Consider the following 16958-nt stretch of genomic DNA (forward strand, 5'->3'; position numbering starts at 1 on the left):
CTGATGATTCTCATCTAAGTGTGCTGCATACTCTGGAGGTAAATTAAAGAAAGAGTTCCAACATTTTTTGAGCATTCACTGATACAAGTACATAATTTCCTGATGTTCCCATTTTGAAGGCGTTAACACCTAATTTTATGTAAAATTGTGGCAAATAAGCAAAATGTCAGCAACATTATTTTATATATATATATATACGTGTTCACATACATATATATATGGCTTGAAATAAGTGTGCTGTTGATTGAAGCTTTCCATAAAAGACCTGAATACTTATACTTAAGTGGAATTTAACTTTATATAAAAACATGAAATATTTACTGGATTATATACAATGAATGGTAGGCATTATTGGTTTTATTTGCAAGCATTAGCCAAAACAAAACAAAAAAAACTTTTCAAAGTGAGTGATAATCCCATGATCTTATTAGTACATAAACAGATTAGTAATGGGATCCAGATATTCAGTATTAACACATCCATCCTTCCTTCTACTCTAGGACATGAAACTCAACCTAGCAAAAACTGAGATCTCAAAACCCAGCTATTTACTATTTACAGTAGCCAAGACATGGAAACAACCTACATGTCCATCAACAGATGAATGGATAAAGAAGATGTAGTGTATATATACAATGGAATACTACTCAGCCATAAAAAGAATGAAATAATGCCATTTGTAGCAACATGGATGACCTAGAGAGTATCATACTAAGTGAAGTGAGTCAGAAAGAGAAAGACAAATACCATATGATATCACTTACATGTGGAATCTACAATATGACACAAATGAACTTATCTACGAAACAGAAACAGACTCACAGACATAGAGAACAGATTTGTGGTTGCCAAGGTGGAGGGGGGTGGGCAAGGGATGGATTGGGAGTTTGGGATTAGCAGATGCAAACTACTATAAATAGAATGGATAAACAACAAGGTCCTCCTGTATAGCACAGGGAACTATATTCAATATCCTATAATAAACTATAATGGAAAAGAATATGAAAAAGAATGTATATATATGTATAACTGAATCACTCTGCCGCACAGCAGAAATTAACATCACATTGTAAATCAACTATACTTCAATAAAATAAAATTTTTTTAAAAACCAAGCTATTTAATTAAAATACATTACGTTGTGGACATGTGTTACTCATTCTCAAAAGAACTTTCAGGTTGTTATCGTTGTGTCTGTTTTACTCAGGGCACTGGTTGGTAATTCACATGCTGAGACATGTTCCACATCACATTCCCCACTGCAGAGTATATAAACCCAGTATTATCATTGGATATTGCTCATCAGACATATATTTCTCGTGCCACTAACAGAGTGTTCAGCAAATCATTATGGGCTTAATTCTTTCCCTAGATATTCATATAGGAGTCCTTCCAGTAAGTTCCATCAGTATAGTATGTAGCCTTTCTATGACACAGACACATACGTTAAATTTAATATAATAGAATCAATTTACCCTTTGAACAGATTTGTTGGAACTTCTTCTTCAGATTAACATGTACAAAGAACAAAGCATTCTAAGATTCAAACCTTCAGGTAATTTGCTTTTTTTGTTGTTTTTTTTGAGGTGATCCCCAGTTTTCAGTTTTGTATTTTTGGCCTTCACTGGTTGTTTTAAATTTCTTAACTTCTACTCACACCTTATAACCTTCACAGATTTTTACTATATACTTATCTTTTTCTGGCAAAGACAGACAGTTCTTTACACTTGACGTGTTTTCAGTAATAGGGTGGTGTAGCTCTTAATAATGATGCATTCTGTTTCTGATGTAAAACAGAAAACTGACCATAGTCAAATGTATAAAGCTGACATTTTAAAGGGATGTTAGTGAATCTTTTATCAAAATACTACCGTGTTTCTGAAAGACAAGAGTCTCATTACAAGGTAGGAAACAGATTTCTTTAGCAGATAAATAGTGTTTTGGTAATGTGAAATTCCTTACAAAGTCCACCATGTAGCAGAGTGTCATTAAAAGTGTAGGCTTCACAGAAACTAACACATCATTGTAAAGCAATTATACTCCAATAAAGATGTTAAGAAAAAAAAAAAAGTGTAGTCTTCCAAGTAAGACAGGCTGTGTTTCAAATCCTGGTCCTGACGCTTACTGGCTGAGTTCCTTGGGCAAATTATTTAACCTCTTTGTGGCTCAAAAGCCTCATCTACAAAATAGTATCCACCTCAGAGGGTTGCTGTGATGATCAGGCAATATATTCACACAATACCTGGTATGTGGTTAAGTGCTCACTGAATGTTTAGGAACACAGTTGCACATTAGATGGAATTAATTTGGGAGATTTATTTTTAAACATCTTATATGAAATAGTTGGCCTGATTATCTGGTCAGATACAATACTGAACAATAAAACAATGCTGGGGGTGAAGGGAGAGGAAGGGGCAGGGAAAAAGCAGAGACTAGACATTTTAGCAGACAGAATAAGAGGTAGATGAGATAGGTTGTATTAGTCCAGGATCATCCATGTTTCAGAATCCTGAAAGTAAAGTATAACAAGAGCCTTAAAGAGCTCCACTTTTATTAATGAATGATAGGATAAAAGTTAATTAAATATAATAGCAGATTTAACCCTCTACTTTAAATGCAGAGCAAAATGACAGAGAAAGCCATAAAATGATAACTGTATCTCTCTAAAGAACCTGACACACGGCATTCTTGGAGAAATAAGTGGGATAATCTATACTGAACTATTTCTGACCACAACAGTTTCAATGATCATCCAGTTATGAGCACATCACATTTATATTTAGGTCTCTGACCAAGAGTCTGCCTTCCTAAACATATCAATTCTCATGTTCCAAAGAATTATGGTGGTTTCAAACATTAGCTCCACAGTAAACAAGGACTGCAGTACTCAATAAACTATGTTCTCAAAACTTCTGTTTCTAGGGCTTCCCTGGTGGTGCAGTGGTTGAGAGTCCGCCTGCCGATGCAGGGGACACGGGTTCGTGCCCCAGTCTGGGAAGATCCCACGGGCTTGGGCCCGTGAGCCATGGCCGCTGAGCCTGTGCTCCGCAACGGGGGAGGCCACAACAGTGAGAGGCCTGCGTACCGCAAAAAAAAAAAAAAAACCTTCTGTTTCTATAGAAAGATGGTTTTCTCACATGAACGCTAATAATCATCTAAGGCCAGTGAGTTTAGAGCTATAAACACAGAAGAGTATGTGAGAGGTTCCTTTTTACATTAATTCGTATTTAATAATGCTTATTAAAGTGTCAGAGCACTTAGTTAACATGGTACACTGAGCTCTGAAAAAATACGTTAATTATCATAATTATAAGGTTCACAGAAGAACTAAACCATAGCCTGTAGTTACATGTAAATAAACTCCTTTTTCAAAGTTTGGAGAAAAGTTGGTTTGATGTACAATAAAGAAAGAGTGGAAAAGGGTGGAGGGAGAAAAAGATAAAGTAGCAGAAACTAAAGTGATGTGACTTATCAGTATAGAGAGAGATGAGGAAAATTTGGAGATAGCTTAGTTTAAAACTAACATCATGGTCGAGCTACCTCAAAATTTAATAAAGTGGAATATTAACATTTTACTTTTTAAAAAGAATGATGGGAGGGCTTCCCTGGTGGCGCAGTGGTTAGGAGTCCGCCTGCCAATGCAGGGGACATGGGTTCGAGCCCTGCTGCGGGAAGATCCCACATGCCGTGGAGCGACTGAGCCCATGTGCCACAACTACTGAAGCCCGCACGCCTAGAGCCCGTGCTCCGCAAGGAGAGAGGCCACCGCAATGGGAGGCCTGTGCGCCGTAACCAAGAGTAGCCCTCGCTCACCACAACTGGAGAAAGCCCGCACGCGGCAAAGAAGGCCCAATGCAGACAAAAATAAATAAATAAAATAAATTAAAAAAAAAATAAAAAGAATGATGGGGACTTCTGGTGCTGGCCAAGGTGGAGTAAACCCACTATAGTCTCAATCACACATTGATTATGACAAAAACTCTGGACAAAACACACAAAATACAACTACCTGAAGACTATTAAGAGTAAACAATAGCAAGAGGAGAGAGGGCAGCAAAAACTTCAAAAGAAACCCTGTCCTTCTAGCAGAGGACCAGGAAGAGGGACTGCTGAGAGGTGTTGGTGTGGAGGGAAGCCCTCCCCTTTTTTTTCCTTTTACTCTCCCTCTCTTTTCTTTCCCAGCCCTGCCTTGAAGGCAGCCCCAGCTGCAGAACTTCATGGCAGTACCAACAGCAGTTAAAAACCCAAGAAATACACCATCTTTCTGGCCACAGTATCTAGGAAAAGGGCCCCAGTGGTCTGAAGAGTATGGGGGGAAAACAGGTTATTCTGTTCTCTCTTTTCTCCTGCCACTTTGCCCTGACAGCAGCTCAAGCTACATGGAGCTTATCAAATTTCTAAATACTAGAATATCGGAAACTGACATTTTTAAAGTAACATTTACAATTGCACAACAATATGAAATATTTAGGTATAAATCTAACAAAATATTTGCAGATCTGTATGCTAAAAACTACAATACTGATGAAAGAAATCAAAGAAGACCTAAATAAATGGAGAGATATATTGTGTTCATGGATTGGAAGGCACAATATTCTCAAAATGTCAACTCTCCCCAAATTAATCTATAGATTCAATTCGATATCAATCAGGATCCCAGCATGATTTTTTTTGTAGATACTGACAAGCTGACTCTAAATTTTTATAGAAAGGCAAAGGAACTAGTTTAACCAAACAATTTTGAAAAATAAGAACAAAGTTAGAAGGACTTCACAATCTAATTTCAAAATCTGCTATAAAGATATAGTCATCAAGAAGACAAATGTAGTATTGGCAAAGGATAGACAAATAGATCAATGGAACAGAACAGAGAATCCAGAAATAGACCAACACAAACATGGTCAATTGATTTTTGACAAAGGTGCAAAGACAATTCAATAGAGATAGTCTTTTCAACAAACGGTGTTGGAACTATTGGACATCCATCCATATGCAAAAAATGAAGGACTTCCCTGGTGGTGCAGTAGTTAAGAATCTGCCTGCCAATGCAGGGGACACGGGTTCGAGCCCTGGCCCAGGAAGATCCCACATGCTGCAGAGCAACTAAGCCTGTGTGCCACAACTACTGAGCCTGTGCGCTCTAGAGTTCATGAGCCACAACTGCTGAAGCCCGTGCACCTAGAGCCCATGCTCCTCAATAAGAGAAGCCACCGCAATGAGAAGCCCGTGCACCGCAACAGAGTAGCCCCCGCTCACGCAACTAGAGAAAGCCCGCGTGCAGCAACAAAGACCCAATGCAGCCAAAAATAAAAAATATAAATAAATTTATTTTTAAAAAAATGAACCTTTACATTGTGTTCAAAATGAACTCAAGATGGATCATAGACCTAAGTATAAAACCTAAAATTATAAAACTTCTAGAGGAAAACAAAAGAGAAAATCTTTGTGAACTTGGGTTTAGCAAAAGGTTTTAAAATATGACACCAAAAGCACAATTCATGAAAGAAAGAACTGATAAATTCACTTCATCAAAATTAAAAACTACTCTGTGAAAGATACTGTTAAGAGAATGAAGCCACAGACTAGGAGAAAATATTCGCAAATCACATATCTCAGTAAAGGACTTGTATCCAGAATACATGAAGAACTCTCCAAATTCAATAATAAGAAAACTCAATTTAAAATATGGACAAATGATTGGATACCATCAAAGAAGATACAGCAATGGCAATCAAGCACATGAAAAGATGTTCAACGTCATTTGCCATTAGGAAACTGCAAGTTAAAACCACATTGAGATACCACTATCCACCTAATAGAGTGACTAATGAAAAGATGTTCAACATCATTTGCTATTAGGAAATTGCAAATCAAAACCACATTGAGATACCACTACCCACCTATTAGAGTGACTAAAATAAAAAACTAAAACAAAATAGACAACATCAAGTGTTGGGAAGGGAATCAACTGGAACTCTCACACATTACTGAGGGGAACACAAAATGGTACAGGCACTTTGGAAACAAGTTTGGCAATTTCTTATGAAGGTAAACACACACTTACCATATAACCCAGCAATTCCACCTGTCAAAAGAAATAAAAATTCATGTTCGCACAAAGACCTGTACACAAATGCTTATAGTGACTTTACTGATAATCACCAACACTGGAAAAAACCCATGTCTTTCAACTGGTGAAGGAATAAACAAACTATGGTTCATCCAAACAATGGTTCATCCAAACAATGGCATACTACTCAGAAATAAAAAGGTACAAACCACTGATGCACAGAACAACATGATGACTCTCAACCTCATTATGCTAACTGAAAGAAGTCAGACCCAAAGGCTACAAGATTACATGTATATGACATTCAGAAAAGGCAAAACTATAAAGAGAGAGAAGAGATCAGAGGTTGCCCAAGGTTGGGGGAAAGGTTTGACTACAAAAGGGGATGAAGGTGATGGGACTGTTCTGCGTTTTGACTTTATGCATTTGGCAAAATGCAGTCATTCATGCCAAAAAGAGTGAATGTAAAATATATAAATGAAAATACATATTTTTTTTTTTTTTTTTTTTGGTACGCAGGCCTCTCACTGTTGTGGCCCTTCCCGTTGCGGAGCACAGGCTCCGGACGTGCAGGCTCAGCGGCCACGGCTCATGGGTCCAGCCGCTCCGCGGCATGTGGGATCTTCCCAGACCGGGGCACGAACCCATGTCCCCTGCATCAGCAGGAGGACTCTCAACCACTGCGCCACCAGGGAAAATAATTTTTAAAGTTTTTTTTTCTTGTTTTTGGCAAGGCTCGGTGGCTTGTGGGATCTTAGTTCCCCGACCAGGGATAGAACCCACACGCCCTGCAGTGAAAGCACGGAGTCTTAACCACTGGACCGCCAGGGAAGTCCCTTAAAAGATTTTTTAATGATGGCTTAGGGCAGGAGAATAATCTATGGTGAAAAGGTTAAAGAGACCAGAACGCTTATTTTTGAAAAAACAGGTTTATACAGCACATACATTTTCAAATGAATCCACAAAATTATTTTAGAACAAAACCAGGAAAACTATTAAAATAAAGGAAAGCAACCCAACACATAGTAGCTACATTTAACTTTAAAACTATACCTGAAATATGGTATGTAAATTATGTCATAAACTGTTATTGAAAAACAAACAAACAAAAACTAAACCTGAAGCAGTTCTTTCCTCTACCCCAGTGTTTCCCAAACTTGTCTATTAAGAATCATTTGGGGCTTCCCTGGTGGCACAGTGGTTGAGAGTCCGCCTGCCGATGCAGGGGACATGGGTTCCTGCCCCGGTCCGGGAGGATCCCACGTGCCGTGGAGTGGCTGGGCCCGTAAGCCATAGCCGCTGAGCCTGCGCGTCCGGAGCCTGTGCTCCGCAACGGGAGAGGCCACAACAGTGAGAGGCCCGCGTACCGCAAAAAAAAAAAAAAAAAAAAAAAAAAAAAAGAATCATTTGACAACTTGTTAAAATTAGACATTCCCAGGTCCCTTCCCTGGAAATTCTGATTCAGTAGTCTAGGTTGGGGGCCAGGAAACTACATTTTTAAAATGCACCCCTCCCTCAAGGAACTTTTATTATCAGGCAAGTTTAGGAAATAACTGCCACCCACAATTCTTAGCACAAAGACGAGCAAAACAAATTTTAATTGTCTATTTAATCATAGTCTGAATGTTTCCTAGGATATCAGGATAGTAATGATCACATGCAGAAAAATTCAAGATGATCCACTAGAATATGAAAGGACTTTAAACCTCATATTCCAAAATTTTCTATTTAAGGAGTGTGTTTTATAATGTATAGAGTAAATCAGTACAATAGCACGTGTGTATCTTTTTTCCCAATAGAATATATGATCAGAAAAGGGTGAAAACCACTGCTCTAAGGCTCCTGATTTATTATTTTTTTCCCCTAAGGCTGACCAATCCTCAGCTTCTGTCCTATTTTGCAATAAAATCTCCACAATCCTCACACTTTACCATTATGCCCATATTCATACCCCAGGCATAAGAGCATCATCAATCTGGATAAAAGACACAGTTCTTCTCCTCTACTGAGACCTGAAAGACTACTTATTATACTATAACTAGTAAGAAATTTGGAAGGTGTTTACCTCTTTATACTATTCTTAAAGTCCAACAGACTCTTGGCATTTGAAGATTCAGTTCACCAATTTAACATTTGTGGTTTCAGTCCTTCACAGGTATCTGTGAAGTTTCATGACAAGTAGGAATCTGATTTTGCTGAATCACAAATTTGAATCAAGTATGCCTTCTAGCTGGTGTGAAGGACCAAATCATTTAACAGATGAGTGAACCAAGCTGACACTGCTCAGCATTTTCTCTTATACAGCTATACTGTTCTCTGCTTGTCAGGAAAGGTCTCTTTAATTTTTTAGTTATCCTTTACTACAGAGGTCCTCACTACAAAGCTTACTATAAAGGGTCCTTTAATCCAAATGTGTTTATCTATATATTTTTTTCAATTAAAAAACACTAAAAGGGGCTTCCCTGGTGGCGCAGTGGTTGAGAGTCCGCCTGCCGATGCAGGGGACACGGGGTCATGCCCCGGTCCGGGAAGATCCCACATACCGCGGAGCGGCTTGGGCCCGTGAGCCATGGCCACTGAGCCTGCACGTCTGGAGCCTGTGCTCCACAACGGGAGAAGCCACAACAGTGAGAGGCCCGCGTACCGCAAAAAAAAAAAAAAAAAAACAACACTAAAAATACAATCATTATCATGTAGGATCTTGGAAGTTTTTGCACGGACATTAAAAAATGACTGTCATACTTATAAAGCCCAGAATTCATGCATTATTGCAAATAAATCTTAAGTGGTATTCATGGATTGAGGCATTCAGTCACAAACTGCTATTGATGTGTTTATTGTCAAAGACGTCAAAAGAGGTTTTGGCATATATTCTATGGCGAACCTGAACTGTGTTCAGAAAAAAATACCACTAAGCTTCTCCTTTCAGCCCTCCACATCAATAACGTATCTCAAAGGCCTGTCTCTCTTTCTCACCCTCAAGAAAATCTTCATAAAGTGCATGTACTCCTTCAGGCACGATGACAGCAAGGGCAGTTCCACAGAGAAGGCCAGCACCCAAAACAGTCACCAGCTTTAGTCGCTCCTGGAAAGAAAACATAAGCTGTTGAAAAGACTGATGAATGAACGGGGTAAAGTTTCTGAAGTACCTGCAATGAAGACTGTGAGCTGCTTATCTGTGAGGCCAAAATCTACAATGGCCACTGAACATGAAAAAGCGTCAGCTTCATGAATAATAATGCCAATAATAATGCCATTAAAACAAGGAGATGCCATTTTTAAGTTTACCAGATTGGCAATGATGTGGGAAAACTTGTCTACTACCCACAATAGGGAGAAATGAGCATACTTGTCTAACACTGGAAGAAACGTGAATTGCTGCAACCTACCTGGACCCCAATTTGGCAATTTAGATTTAAAGCCTCAAAAATGTGAATTCTTTGATCCAGCGATTTCATTTCTAGAAATTTATCCTAAGAAAGAAAGAACTATGCAAAGATGACCACTGCACATATTAAGAATGCAAACCTGAAAATAACCTAAATGTCCACGAAAGGAGACTAGCTAATAAACTTTAATACTTCATCACAGTAGCACAAGACTCAGTAATTAAAAATTATGATACAGGTCTATTCATGGATATAGAAAGTCATGATGTACTGTTATGAGGAAAAAGCTGGTGGCCAACAATATGCATTGATAATCTCGTAATTCTTTTGAAAAGGTATACATACAAGTAGAACAAGTATAAATTACATATTAACAAATTTTTTACTTTATAGATTATAAACATAATGTGTGATATATAATTTACAACATATTTTTTAAATTTTATTTTTAAATTTATTTATTATTATTATTTTTTTTTTGCTGTGTTGGGTCTTGGTTGCTGCATGCAGGCTTTCTCTAGTTGCAGCAAGTGGGGGCTACTCTTTGTTGCAGTGTGCGGGCTTCTCATTGCGGTGGCTTCTCTTGTTGCAGAGCATGGGCTCTAGGCGTGTGGGCTTCAGTAGTTACAGCACGCGGGCTCAGTAGTTGTGGCTCGCGGGCTCTAGAGCGCAGGCTCAGTAGTTGTGGCACATGGGCTTAGTTGCTCCGTGGCATGTGGGATCTTCCCGGACCAGGGATCGAACCCATGTCCCCTGCATTGGCAGGCAGATTCTTAACCACTGTGCCACCAGGAAAGTCCCTACAACACATTTTTAATTTATCTGCAATGAACATCTATTACTCATACAATGAAAAAACGTATTCAGTTTAAATTTATTTTTGGCTGCGTTGGGTCTTCGTTGCTGCACACGGGCTTTCTCTATTTGCACCGAATGAGGGCTACTCTTCGTTGCGGTGCGCACGCTTCTCATTGCAGTGGCTTCTCTTGTTGCAGAGCATGGGCTCTAGGCGCACGGGCTTCAGTAGTTGTGGCACACAGGCTCAGTAGTTGTGGCTCGCGGGCTCTAGAGCACAGGCTCAGTAGTTGTGGTGCATGGGCTTAGCTGCTCCGCGGCATGTGGGATCTTCCCAGACGAGGGATCGAACCCGTGTCCCCTGCATTGGCAGGCGGATTGTTAACCACTGCACCACCAGTGAAGTCCCCATATTCAGTTTGATGCTTACATGTCCTATAGCTTTTTAAAAAACACTTGACTAAGATTGACATACTAGAGCTATAGATATTTACTGCATACAACTTTATGTGTTTGGAAATAAGTATACATCTGTGAAACCATCATCACAATCAATGCCATAAATGATCTATGGTTTTAATCCACTTAATCCCAGTATTTTCTTTTCACTCAGGTTTCTTTAAGAGACAGTATCCTGACATACAAGATATAAAAGATTAAGTTTCAAAATTTCTTGAAGCAGTGATGTACCCTATATGGCTTCCTGAAGTCTTAGCGGTATGAAAAATGATCTTTAAAACTACAGGAAGGTGGACTTCCCTGGTGGCGCAGTGGTTAGGAATCCGCCTGCCAATGCAGGGGACACAGGTTTTAGCCCTGGTCCGGGAAGATCCCACATGCCATGGAGCAACTAAGCCCGTGAGCCACAACTACTGAGGCCCGTGCACCTAGAGCCTGGGCTCCGCAACAAGAGAAGACACGCAATGAGAAGTCCGCACACCACAAGGAAGAATACTCCCTGCTCGCCACAACTAGAGAAAGCCCGTGCACAGCAACGAAGACCCAACGCAGCCAAAAATAAAATAAAAATAAAAAAACCCACAAGAGGGCATTTATGTTGCTTAGGACAAAGTTTTAACAATTTAATAGTATATCATGTACTTAACTTTTCTGTTTTAGTTTCTTTTATGAGGTTAGCAAAAATAACAGTGGTTGTATTAGTTCTGATATACTACTGAACTTGCAACTGTGAAGCTGTGGGAATATATATGTACAAGTACTGCCTCTATAGGAAAATGGGTTTTTAGCTGAAAGGCTGGTTGAAACATTACCCACTCCTTGTTTGGGAACAAAGAAGGGATCTATACCTATTGTGTATCTATTGAAAATGGCGGAACTACATTTGCAGTGTCAGCACCAGCTAATACTTGCCCTATAGCAAGAGGGAAATCCCCTTAGCACCTAGGCCAGGTCACCCCTTCATACATTCAGGACAGCCATTAACTACTTATAAACTGAGAGTGTTCTGAATGCATCCAGTGGTTGGGGCACTGGCTTGGGAGGCAGAACTGACTCCATGTTCAAATTAGTTAACAAGTTAGCACCTCAACTCTTCTTATTTTTTAATTAATTAATTAATCAATTAATTTTTCGGCTGCGTTGGGTCTTCGTTGCTGTGCGCAGGCTTTCTCTAGTTGCAGTGAGCAGGAACTACTCTTTGTTGCGGTGCGCGGGCTTCTCATTGCGGTGGCTTCTCCTGTTGGGGATCACGGGCTCTAGGCGTGCAGGCTTCAGTAGTTGTGGCACGTGGGCTCAGTAGTTGTGGCTCACTGGCTCTAGAGCGCAGGCTTAGTAGTTGTGGCGCACAGGCTTAGCTACTCCGTGGCATGTGGGATCTCCCTGGACCAGGGCTTGAACCCGTGTCCTCTGCATTGACAGGTGGATTCCTAACCACTGTGCCACTGGGGAAGTCCCTCAACTTTTCTTCTGTAAAATAATATTTCTACATGTCTTGTGAAGATAGAGGAGTCAATAGGAGAAAGTGGCCAAAGCGTTTTGGAAAAATGACACCAGACAACTGGTGTTACTATTTTAATGCTCAATACTGAGCTATTCTAAGAGTCTTTGTCTTTTCCAAGTTACTAAACTCACTGAAGTACTGCTAATCACAGCATTCATTTGAGACAAACTGTCAGAGCATGGAGAACACAAGATGGAAAAACAGCTCTATTCTGTGTAGAAGGTGGCATGGTAATTAGTCTTTTCATCATTCTCTCTAAACAATTCATAAAAGTCACCTTTGTTTAAAAAAAATCATGAATGTCAAGTTTTACTGCTAAGGAAGGACAAAAATGAGGGTAAAACTGAACTGGACTGAGCATACCATTTCATCTGAAGGTCTCGGTTTCAGAACTCCACAATGCAAACTGATGAATAAATTACTAGGAAAGAAAATTGTCCTGTCAGCATTTTGACTATGCTCTACTCTGGGAAATGGAAATGAAAGATGCCCCAGATTTGCAAATTAAGGGAAGATGAGAAGAGAGGAAAGGGATGTATGTACCGAAAAGAGAAAGAGCTAATTGCCCTCAAGAATTACTTGGGTTACCAGTAACCCAAGTTACACCTATAACCCAGTTACAGGTGTTACTCCCAAGAGCACTCCCCAATAAACTTCCTGCATGCAAATCTTCTCAGAGTCTGTTTTCTGGGGAACCCAACCTAAGACACTCACATCATACACAAAAGTTAATTCTTGATGGGTTATACACCTAAATATAAAACCTAAAACGCAAAAGCTGTTAGAAGAAAATGTAGAATATCTTGGCAATCACGGGGTTGGCAAAGATTTCTCAGCAGGGACACAAAAAACACAAACCATTTTAAGAGAAAAAATTCAATATCAGAATTTTAAATGTTTGCTGATCCATTAAGAAAATGAATTAGGCAAGCTGCATACTGGAAGAGAATACCCGCAGTACCTACATCCGTAATGGAAATACATATATCTGTGTAACGCTGCCCACATCAGCCCCCTTCAGGTTGGAGACACCTATTCCCCCAGCTGCTGGGGCTGTTGCCTGCTGATGGCTTGCAGCTGAGTCCCTCTGCGATACTGCCCTTGGGTCAAAGGAACTGGCTAGCCTCAAGTTATAGTCCCTCTCCCAGGGCAGTCCACATCCAGTGACTAGCCCACTTGGTGCTATGTGGAGGGAGGTACAAAGCCTCATCTCCTTGTCTCAATTCAGAATATCTCAGAAGGGGCATCCAGCTTCAGAGCCTTCTGTGGGTTGATCTGAGGCCTCTGGGGCAACTGAATGACAGTTCAACTTCTCCATCTGCTTAATCCTGCTCATTCTTTCACAGGTGTTACTCCCAAGAGCACTCCCCAATAAACTTCCTGCATGCAAATCTTCTCAGAGTCTGTTTTCTGGGGAACCCAACCTAAGACACTGACAAAGCACTTGTATTTGAAATATAAAGAATGAATACAACTCAATAAGAGACAAAATTAAAGTTAAAAAATAAAAACGGGTAAAACACTGAACAGATACTTCACAAAAGATATATGAATGGCCAGAAAGCCCATGAAAAGGTGCTCAACATCATTTAAGCATCATGAAAGTGCAAGTTTAAACTACAGTAAGATACCTCTTCACATCCACTAAAATGGCTAAAATTAAAAAGACTGAGAACACTAAATGATGGCAAGGATATAGAGCAACTGGAACTCTCATACATTGTTGGTGAGAGCATAAAATGGTACAACCACTTTGGAAAACTGGTCATCTCCTATAAGGTTAAACCAGCAATTCCACTTTGGGGTATTTACCAAGAGAAATGAAAGCATATGTCCCCACCAAAATTTGTATAAGAATGCTCATAGAAGCTTTATCCATAATAGCCAGAATCTGAATCAGATGTACAGCAACAGCAGAATGGATAAACAAACTGTGGTACACTTACACAATGGAATACTAATCAGTAACAAAAAGGAAAAAATGACTGCTTCATACAGCAACGTGAATCTCAAAAACATCACCCCAATGTTTGAAAGGCCTTACACAAAGAGAGCATGTACTGAGTCCATTTACATGAAGTTTAAAAGCAGGCCAAACTATCTATGGCAACAGAAATCAGAACAGCGGCTGCTTCTGGCAGGAGGGTTACACAGTGGCAGAAAAGACTAACTGGAAAATGGCACCAGGTTATTTTTTTAGGATGATGGAAGTGTTCTAAATCTTGATTGGGATGTGAGTTACATTTATAAACATTTGTCACATTTCAGCAAACTGTATTAAGATTTGTACCTTTTACTCTATAAAATTATCTGGAGAGTAATTTACTCAGCCAGGACCTCTGAAAGGATTCATTTCAGAACTATTCAATTTTAACAAGGCGTCTTCATGGCAGTTTTTCGAAACCAAGGTCAGAGGTCTATGGAGAATACCAAAAACCACTTTCAAAATGTTTTCTTGGGTAATTCCCTGGTGGCCTAGTGGTTAGGATTCTGGGCTTTCACTGCCATGGCCTGGGTTCAATCCCTGGTTGGGGAACTGAGATCCTGCAAGTTACGTGCTGCGGCCGAAAAAAAAATTCTTTTTTTCTTAATCTAATTTGTCATTCAGATAGTCCTTAAAAATCATTCACCAGAATTTTATGTAAATAACTGCATGCAGAAACCAGCGGTGCTTACAATTGTGGATCAATCCACAAACTCACAAGGCACTTACCAGGTGCTTCACTATATTCTACACTGGAGTCACATGAAGCACTAGATTGAGACAAGTTTTACAAGCAGGAGCAGAAGGCTTTTGAGGCTTGCATACCACAAAATTAAGGTGCTGAAATAGTACCATTTAAGAAAACTGAGGGATACATGCCATCCAGGATAACTATGGACACTACCAAAAACACAAAAGCTTCAAATCTGTAAAGGAAGTAAAAAATAATTCTCCTAAAATGCTGTCTTTTAAATTTTAAGTAATTTAAAATAATCTAGTATTTTTAGACATTGTTTCTAAGATGAAATTACTTATAATTGCATTCACGTATTTACATGGACCAGATTTCTGAACATTATCTATCACAACAGATTTTATAAGAATTTCCCAAAGGCCCAAGCTAGAAAACAGTCAAATCTCCATGTGCAGCTAATATCATTACAAAAAAATTATGGTAAATCTTTAAAGTACATAGTCATGAAATTACACTTCTTTGTTAATCATGTATGAACAATTAAATGCTCTCAGCTGAAGGAATGTGAACGGGAGCCTGGTCCAAATTTTTAGAAAGACAGTAAAAATTTTTATTAATCTTTAGACACATACTTTTGAAAGTGTGATACTAGCTACCAAAGTTATCAACATGGAATCCAAGTTTAAGAACTGGAAGAAATATAAGAAATGATCCTCGCTCTATGAAGATGGAGAATCAAAAGCCAAAAATGAGGGATGATTTGCCCAAGATCACACAGCTAGGCTCGTTAGTGTAGAGGCATGATTAGATTTGACATCGTACTCTGCTGCCCTGTGCATTCCAAGACAATGTCCTTCATATGGCACGAGACATAAACCCATTACATAAAATTTACCTCTAAAAAAAAAGACAAAATCCAATCACACAACCTCTTTAAATAGTGTGTCAGAAAAATCCCTTAGCAACATCGAGAGGAAAACCAAAATTACAATTAGTTATAATTGTTCTCTGTTGACATTTTCTAAAGGTCTGTGGCAAAATGAGAAATAAGGACAATGTAATGAGCTTTTCATAACATTTTATTTCTTCAATGTAGAGGACTATTCTTTATTCTAAGATTATGTCCTACATGCTCTTTTATGTTAAAACGTCCTTTCTTTTAAGAAATGATGGTGACAATAGTTTTTGTTTTTTAGTGTCCTTACTTGCAAAATTAAAGCAGGCAATCCTTTACCAATTCTCCTGAATTTCAAATATATTACTGACCTGTGAAATCCAAAAGCCTGGAAAACCCTGGCCTACAACAGTGTAAGCATGAGATCTGTATTACAATACCATAAAAAAAAGTCAGAAAAAAAAGAATTTGAGAATCTGTAAAAAAGAGATCATTCAGGTAAACTTGAGTAAATCATCTAGCTTTGTAATATTTCCTCTGAGGAAAGGCAGTGTGAGCTAAAATTACTGTATTATGTTTTCAGTCTATTTTGAAATTAAAGCACATTTAATTTACCAAATGAAGTTAAACTTCCTATGTTTAACTAAGTTAACTAAATTGAACAAACTTATGTTTGTTCCTGGAACTGCTTACCCCAAAACTTTAAGTTCTATGAAGGCAGAAACTTTTTTTTTTTTTTTTTTTTTTGCGGTACGCGGGCCTCTCACTGTTGTGGCCTCTCCCGTTGCGGAGCAACAGGCTCCGGACGCGCAGGCTCAGTGGCCATGGCTCACGGGCGCAGCCGCTCCGCGGCATGTGGGATCTTCCCGGACCGGGGCATGAACCCGTGTCCCCTGCATCGGCAGGCGGACTCTCAACCACCGCACCACCAGGGAAGCCCAAGGCAGAAACTTTTAATTTCCTGCTGAATACTCAGTTTATAGAACAGTATCTGGCACATAACAGATTCTCCCCTAAACATATACTAAGAGAATGAATGAAATGCCCAGCATCATGCAAGGCACTGGGGACTTGGTATCTGCCACTCCACTGGCCTTTAATATCAACAAATATATGAATGCACTGGAACCTCTTTAGAATACTTGTGCTAGGAAATAGGCCTTTTAAGGGA

General features: G+C 39.3%; 1 protein-coding gene across 3 annotated transcripts in view; it reads right to left on the reverse strand.

The window, feature by feature from the left end:
• SLC39A9 (solute carrier family 39 member 9) overlaps positions 1-16958 on the reverse strand; it is a 48949-nt gene that overhangs the window by 18823 nt on the left and 13168 nt on the right. For all 3 annotated transcript variants that reach the window (XR_013827353.1, XM_079915064.1, XM_079915063.1), the window contains exon 2: positions 9047-9155. Coding sequence is in view for 2 of the 3 variants with exons in the window: in XM_079915064.1 (XP_079771190.1) it covers positions 9047-9155 (109 nt within the window). In the remaining variant the exon portion in view is untranslated. The remainder of the gene's footprint in view (positions 1-9046; positions 9156-16958) is intronic.

This window comes from Stenella coeruleoalba (genome assembly GCF_951394435.1).
Source record: "Stenella coeruleoalba genome assembly, chromosome: 2".
Classification (NCBI taxonomy): domain Eukaryota; kingdom Metazoa; phylum Chordata; class Mammalia; order Artiodactyla; family Delphinidae; genus Stenella; species Stenella coeruleoalba.